The 8,314-nt window shown below is 31.8% G+C and overlaps 1 protein-coding gene across 1 annotated transcript; it reads left to right on the forward strand.

Annotated features, from left to right (window-relative positions):
- Nucleotides 1-210: 210 nt before the first annotated feature.
- LOC146887657 (protein FAR1-RELATED SEQUENCE 5-like) lies at nucleotides 211-1,676 on the forward strand. The gene is made up of 3 exons (XM_085670326.1): nucleotides 211-464; nucleotides 773-1,034; nucleotides 1,131-1,676. The coding sequence occupies exons 1-3, from the start codon at nucleotides 211-213 to the stop codon at nucleotides 1,674-1,676; spliced, it is 1,062 nt and encodes a 353-aa protein (XP_085526452.1).
- Nucleotides 1,677-8,314: the final 6,638 nt, after the last annotated feature.

Genomic DNA, 8,314 nt, shown 5'->3' on the forward strand with positions numbered 1-8,314 from the left:
TTCTTAACTTTTCAATAAAATGCGAAATTAATTTGTCTTGGATTCTTATCGTTAACGACAGTAAAATGTTCATTGCATATTAATTTTGTTCACAAAGCAACAGACGTCCTTACCCATATAAATGTATTATAGGCGTTATTTTATTTTGTTCAACATTGTATTTACAGTAAGACTTATGAACTGCATTGAATGTTTATACAAGGAAAAAACATGGAAGAAACACATGCTCTGGGTTTGGATAGCATTACTCTAGTGGAAGATGATATCCCTGAAAACAACTGTAACACCATTGGCTCTATTTCAACCAACATCGACTCTGTTGAATCCCACTTGGGTTTCTTTCCAAAGGTGGGGATGACTTTTGAAAATGTGGATGAACTAAAGAAATTTTATAAACAACATGCAATCATAAGTGGTTTCGGTGTCCGAATCAGAACATCAAAGAAAGACGATGATAATGAGTTGTGCTACGTCAAACCATGTGTCCAACATCCCCCTAGAAAGAAAAATAATCCCGACACAAAGAAAGGCTTGCCCTGCACGTGTTACTGCTGTTAAAAAGGAATGTGAATGGTTGATTAAAAGTGTGGTGGAGGAACATAATCACCATTAAGTCCACACAAATCAAGGCTTGTGCGCGGTAATAGGAAGATAAATATGCAGGCAAAAAGAGTAATCGATATCAATGATCAAGCGGGAATATGTTTGAACAAAAGTTTTTGGTCTTTGGTATTTGATGCTGAGGTTATGAAAACTTGGATTTTTTGGAAAGTGATGTCAGGAACTATATTGTTCAGCAGAGACAAGTGCTGGTTAAGGATGACGATTGGCAAGCATTGTTTAATCATTTCTCGAGGTTGAGGGAATTAAATAAGGATTTCTTCTGTGAAATCAACTTCGATAAGGAGAACATAATTACTAATGTGTTTTGGGCGGATAGTAGGAGTAGAGCGGCATGTGTAGATTTTGGGGATGTGGTGTCATTTGACACAACATACTTGACTAATAAGTATGACATGCCTTTTGCCTCATTTGTAGGTGTAAATCATCATGGTCAATCCATTTTATTAGGTTGTGGGTTGTTATCATCAGAGGACACTAGAACATTTATATGACTATTTACATGCTAGTTGCATTGCATGTCAAATAAGGCACCACTTGGAATCGTGACCGACCAATGCAAGGCCATGAAAAATGCAATTGAAATTGTCTTTCCCAATACAAGACACAGATGGTGCCTTTGGCACATCATGAAAAAAGTGCCTGAGAAGTTGCAAAGGTATTCAAGTTACAAGCAAATTAAGCATGACATGAAGCAGTTGGTGTATGAGTTAGTGAGTGTTGATGGTTTTGTGTGTGGTTGGGATAAGTTCATCACAGAAAATGGATTACATGAAAATGAATGGCTTATAACACTTTATGAAGATAGACATCGCTGGGTACCATGTTATTTGAAGAATAACTTTTGGGCTGGCATGTCGACTACACAACGAAGTGAGAGCATGAACGCATTCTTCGACGGTTTCATCAATTCGACAACCACATTGCAACAATTCGTGGTTCAATACGATAATGCCATTAGGCAAAAGGCTGAGAAGGAGTGTGAAGCTGACTTTGCATCCTTGAATACCACTATTCCTTATGGGTCACACTCCATTATTGAGAGACAATTTTAGGCTGAATACACTCATGCTAAGTTTGTTGAGGTTCAACACAAATTTAGGTGTAAAATTAATTGTATGATTAAACACGTTTTAGTTGAAGCGGGAACCTCAAAATACCATGTTAAGGAAGAATTTATGTGGAAAGGTCAATGCGCAGACAAGTATCATGATTTATTGTTTGATCATCACACGCTTGACATACAATGCACTTGCCTTCTCTTTAAGTTCAGAGGAATACTTTGTAGGCACTACTTAGTCGTGTATGGGCAAGAGGGCGTTAAAAGTGTGCCAGACAAATATGTTTTAGAAAGATGGAGCAAGTTGATGCGTAGAAGGCACACGTAGATAAGGGTTGCATGCAATTCTGAAAAGGAAAAAACTAATTTCAAAAGGTATGATGCACTTTGTAAGCGTTTCTATGAGATTGTCGAGGTGGCATGCGAGTCAGACAACGGAACAGAATGTTTGTTTAAGAAATTGGACTCCATTGCATATGATCATGGATTGTCATATTTTGATAATCCGAAAAAGGGGGTTGAATTCGTGACTGAAAATCATTGTCCTCTACAGACCGTGTCATCCAACAAAAGTGTCCACAATCCTATTTCTATTAAGAGAAAGGGAAGACCCTGATCGACGAGATTGAAATCCATTGTGGAGAAGGTTTGTTAAAGGTGAAACTCTACGGGTGCTAAAAATAAAGACTGTAGGGCTGAAATGGTATGTGCAATTAATGAAATTCAATAACTCAAAATTTGAATTCAATTTTTTTTTACAATATGATCACAATTTTTTTTATTTTTTGTTATCCTTTATAGGGATGCACTTTGGATACGGATTTAATCTCATCTACGGATTTATTCTCTCTTGCATTATCATTTAAAGTTTGAAGAATTTGGATTTAAACCATCTTTTTTATATTCTTGAGTATTTTGGTGGCATCTGCAACATTGAGCATGTTTGTATAACTCATTGCAACCTGTCTTGATTGATCTTTTACATTGCTCTTGCTTTAAATCACAAATTTGCATTTCTGTATTTTTCCCAGTATTTTAGTTGACTATTTTTATGATTCAATCGATTGATTATACCAGTACAAAATCTGTTTAGTAAAATCAATCGACTAACTCTATTTTTGATTGGTTGAAAGTGTGTTGTCTAGAGGTGTTTGCATCTAAACTTGGTGATCGAATTGATTTAATTTAAAACAGTTTTAAACCTTCAAAAGACATCCTATTTTTTAACTAGCCAATTCAACCCCCTCGTCTTCTTGCCATTTCAACCATTTCAAAACTTTTATTCTCAACCCTCAAGTCTACACATATACATGTGACTTTACATCTTCATGTAATAAGTTCAGAACTTCCTTTGCTAAGAGTCTTCTAGTGAATGCCTCGAGGAATACCACTCGTCTACTAGCTTGAGGTCATCAAACAGACTTAGATTGACTAATAGCCTGAGGTCATCAGGTACCCCACTGGACAATTACTCATGTAAAAGTTGCAGGTCGTCTAATCGACCAAGGTTGCATGGTAGGAACATCGTCTAGTACCCCTTTGGACTACCACTCGTCTAGTAGACTACTCATCTAATCGTAAGGTATTTGGTTTGGTTTCACTCACTAGTCTTGGACTCACCCAATCTCTTTCTCTCTAGTATTCCCCTTAAAACCCTACCTTGCGGATTTTGACTAGAACCATCCATAGCTCACCATTGTGACTCAAAATCACCAGTGCATAACATGGTGGTAACCATGATCCATGTTCATCTCATCCACAATATTAACATTCAAGCAACATGATGACAAATGCCCCAACCTTGGCCTAGTGCAGACAAGAAAAGTGGGTCTCAATTGCTAAGGGGGCCCAAAGTCTTATCTTTTAGACCAACATTTAAATATATTACACTAGGGTTTAATTTTGGGCTCTATATTCCAGGCCTAGTAGTATAGGATTTTCTTTGGGTAATGTAATTGGACCAAGATGGGTTTGTGGGCCTAAGAAGTCTTTTGGACCAAAAAGAGACGGTCCTTGGAGTGGAACACATAAGAATTAGGGTTTTAACACTAAAACCAAGCTTGGAGATCAAGCTTCTCCTTATGGGCACCAAGGCAAGGAGCATGTGACTTGTTTTGGTGGCAAGTCACCTTGTGCATGTACTCTTTTTGGCTCCAAATACAACATTTTAGACCATTTTTCCCTTCCAATTTTGGAGACACATAACTCTCATTTTCTCGTATAAATAGAACACATTGGTCATGTAAAATCATTCAAGAATATATTAGAGAAACTATGTTGAGAAGACTCTAGACACTTCTTTTGTGAATTAAATTAGGCTAGAGTTCGCCCCAGTGGCTTCCTCTAGCCTCCTTGCTTGATTGTTGGCTTAACCTTACTTGAGAGCCTCTCTAATTCACCATCACCGAACCATATACTCTCCATTTCTCCTTGCTTCCGCGCCTTCAACCTCCATAAACTCTCTCATCGTATGTGCATTGCTTTATGGCTTGAAAATCAAAGTTCTTGACTACGTTAATGCTTATTAGTGGAGACCGTTTACAACTTGATCATATTCTAGCACTTGATAATTCTCGTCGATTGCAAGGAACTTATAGGTCTATCCTCCTTAGACCAAAGACAAAGCCTTTGAAATTTTCAAAATTTGTAAATGTCTAGTGGAGAACCTGTTGAGACGAGACAAGCACTTTTAAGATGAAGGTATGAAAGTGTTTTGATAATAACAAAACATCAGACAATAATGGATAGACAAAACAAATCATTAAACGATATAAGATACAATGTTAAAATACACTAATTAGATGATATACGAAGTGATTACATCTGGTGTATATATATAATTAAACTCTTGTTGAATTATATGAATTTGAAACTTGTTGAATTTAATTAAACTCTTGTTGCACTTCCTATGATGATTATAATTTATGTACTTCCTTTTAAATTTGTTGAAAAATAAAGAGTTTAAAATTTGAATTAGTTTAAAAAAACTTGTTACGACTTTACTATTGGCTTACTTGAAGCCTTAAATTAATTTTTGTAGACATTGTGTTATTTTCTTGATGAAATTGACACTTTAAAATTATAATGAATTTTTTTTTTCAAAAATTTAACCCAATCCAACTTGCTCAATAATGTATCGGTTTGGATTGGATTTAACATAAGTGCAAAAATCCAATTTGACTTGATATTTTTAGGTGGGTTGGGTAATGGATTTGTCCAAATCCTATCTCACCCAGCCTACAAACACATTTATTTATTAATCTCTAATACCCAACAAATTGGTATGAAAGTTCTAATTTTGATTTGTTTCAAAGCTTTAATTTTGATTTGTTTCACATTCATAAATGGTCAATTCTTAATCAAGATTAGTCCCATTTATTTGTATTTGTTCCTTTATCGTGAGGGATATTTTCAATAACAATTTAAGGAAGATGGTTAGCACAATCTAGATTGAGAAGTTTAAGGAAAAGAACAAATTCAATATGGAATATCGAGATGGTTATCAAAACAAGATTACAGAAGAAAATGGAAGATGATTTTCTTGCCGACAATATGATTATTTACATTGAAAAAGAAATAATTAAAATTTTTAGTTATGATTCAATTTTGATGAGTTCAAGAATCTAAAGGAACGAATGACGATTCTTTATATATGTGTGTTTTTTTTATAATTACAATTATACTAAACTATGAACTCATTTTTATTGTAATAGTGACAATAATTAAATATATAAATTTTGAGTGTATTAGTTTGGCTGCCTCAAAAATATTAGTCAAGATCCACCCTTGTAGATATGTTTAAATGGTCTCATCTCCAAACTCTTACTAGTGCAAATATATGCTTTCATTGACAATCCATTTCAATTTGAATGGATGATGTATCAAACGGTTTCTCTAGCATGTAGATAGTTACATCACCTACCTCCACTTATTGGCCCTTTACTTCAGACTTACTTAAACTCCCTTTATATTTTAAAGGGAATTGCTTTTTCTTTTCTTTTATTTTTTATCAGAAGTTACATTACTAGCTAAAATCACTAATCTTGTATGGGACAACATGTTTCTTGCTCTATCAAGTTAGGCTCTTTTTTTCATCCATTTAGCCATCTTATTCCTTCCTTTCTTGTTCTTTTTTCCTCTTTGCACCAATATGCATCTTAAATTTTGAAGAAAGTAATCTCTCTCTTACTTTTCTCATACACATTGAATATATATATATATATATATATATATAAATCCTTCTGAACAATTTTAAAAATAAAAGTAAAATACAGATAATTTAAACCCAATAAAAGCATAATTATAATTAATAAAAATAATATAAAAGAGTTCCTAAAATATCTCAATAAGAATCAAATCTAAAACTTCCTAAAATATCTTAACACTCCCTTAGTGAATATGTGTTTTGCGTTTCCATCTTGGATATAACTCTCTTAAAGTTTATCGTCATTTGGTTCGCTATTATTATTTTTTAATTGAAGAACATACATGTGTTACTAATTTATGAAAGCATTGGATTCCATAACCATGCCATGATCATGAAGTCTTCTTCATCTCGTGACTTGAGTTTAGTATCATCTTCCACAAGGGCGTCATTAATTAAATGGCTAGCCTTTCCTTTTCCTCTCAAAATGGTCCTATTGAGTTGTGATTACTTGAGATAATTTTTCCCATTCAACAAATTGGTTGAATGAACATTCTACAATTCTCCTACATTGTGGGGCTTGTCTCTATTTTCTGTTTCAGCCATTACAAATATATGCAATTAAGGCACAAAGAGAGAAGAATGAATCTGGACACATAATGGACTTGGATGAAAAATAAATCTGGACATGGATCACAATAAATCTAGACATAAAATGAATTTTGATGCAAGATGAATCTGGACATAAAATGAATAGTGTGGTAATGGAAGTTGAAATATAGCAATAAAGATTGTGTTGACACTTATTTTTCTATATTTTTCTCTTTTAAAATAATATTTTTTGAGTTGTTTAATTTCTATATTCCTCTAATTAGAGTAATTTTCGGTTTTAGATACAAAAGTAGAGTTATGTAGAGATTGTTGTAAAAATTGTGTTTTTAAATAATAATTGTGTCTAATAAATAAAATGTTTTCTTTTCTTTAAGAAATTTTAATTAAAAAGGGTATATGAATCCCTTCTAGCAATCACTTATGTAGAGCTTGACGAGTGGAACATGGTAATGTATAGGGAATATGAATGCCTTCTAAGAATGAAACTTAGAATTAGGTGGAGCTACCTAAAGACATAGGATTATAGGATACAAGTGAGTCTATAAGAAAAACTTCAGAGTTTTGTAAACTCCACTCGTAAGTTCAAATCATAAACTCATAAAATTTTACTTCATATTAAAAAATATATATTTAAGTACCTATAAATGGCATAATAATTCAACATTTTAATCCATAATAAACAAACTAGTTACAAATTACATTTAAATAATTTGAAACTACACCAAATTAGAATAAAATATAAATCTTTCTTAATGGCATAAGGTCATACCTTTGAATAAAAAAGTGAGATTTACACGTATTGTGACAAAACTTAATGTTAATCACACATGTACAAAATATAAATATGAAGCAAAGTTTAATTAATTTAACATGCATAAGTGGAAGTATGAGCAAGGAATAAAAGAATTTATAAGATTCGCGTAACATATCAAGTTTATGCAATTTTGAACGTACAACTCATTTATTTATTGGACAACACGAAAATTGAAACTCAAACATACATCACAACTTCTTGGTTATGGGGAAACAAATACATTTAGTATCATATAGTATCATATATTCATAATTTGAGATAACCAAACTAAACTTTACAATTATTTAAATGAATTAAACCACATTGTTTCATAGTTTTAAAGAAATGAATTAAATTAAATTACTCTAAATGATTTGAAGTAAATGAATTGTTTGAATTATTACCAATGAATATCTAATTTTAAAATATATTCTCCAATATTATAAGTTATAATTCAATTCGAGTAGTCCTATGTAGGAGTAATTTAATTTTTAAATACTAAATTAATATACCAATTCAATGTAGATATTTTAACAACTTAACCTTTTATACAATTCAAGCTCAATCTAATTAGTTCAAATATTTTTTTTTCAATCCCAAAATATATTCCATACATGAACACATTATTTTGTGATTTTACTCCATGCAAAAAAAAAAAACTACAAATACTTTGTTTAAATAGTAAATGAATGAAAATATCTTTTTGCATTTATTACAATAGATAAAGTTATATAATTCTATGTTAACTGGTTTTTTAGTGCCTATTCTATATATATCATTTCGAAGACTTACTTTTATATGCAATTTAATGTATTAATTATATTTTATTATTAAATTGTAGTGTAAAAATAATGTAAGTTTTGCTTTCAATTACGGTAAACATTCATTTAAGTCAAATATATAAAATATACGACGACAGATATAAGAAATATGTTACAAAAAGAAAAATTTATTATATATATATATATATATATATATATATATATATATATATATATATATACACACGTGTGTCAAGTGACTTAACGAAATTTTTTTCTGAAAATAAAATCACAAAATTATTCATCTAATAATTTTTCATTTT

This window comes from Vigna unguiculata, chromosome 3 (assembly GCF_037176805.1).
Source record: "Vigna unguiculata cultivar grain cowpea cultivar isolate G323 ecotype 2 chromosome 3, ASM3717680v1, whole genome shotgun sequence".
In the NCBI taxonomy this organism is placed as follows: Eukaryota; Viridiplantae; Streptophyta; class Magnoliopsida; order Fabales; family Fabaceae; genus Vigna; species Vigna unguiculata.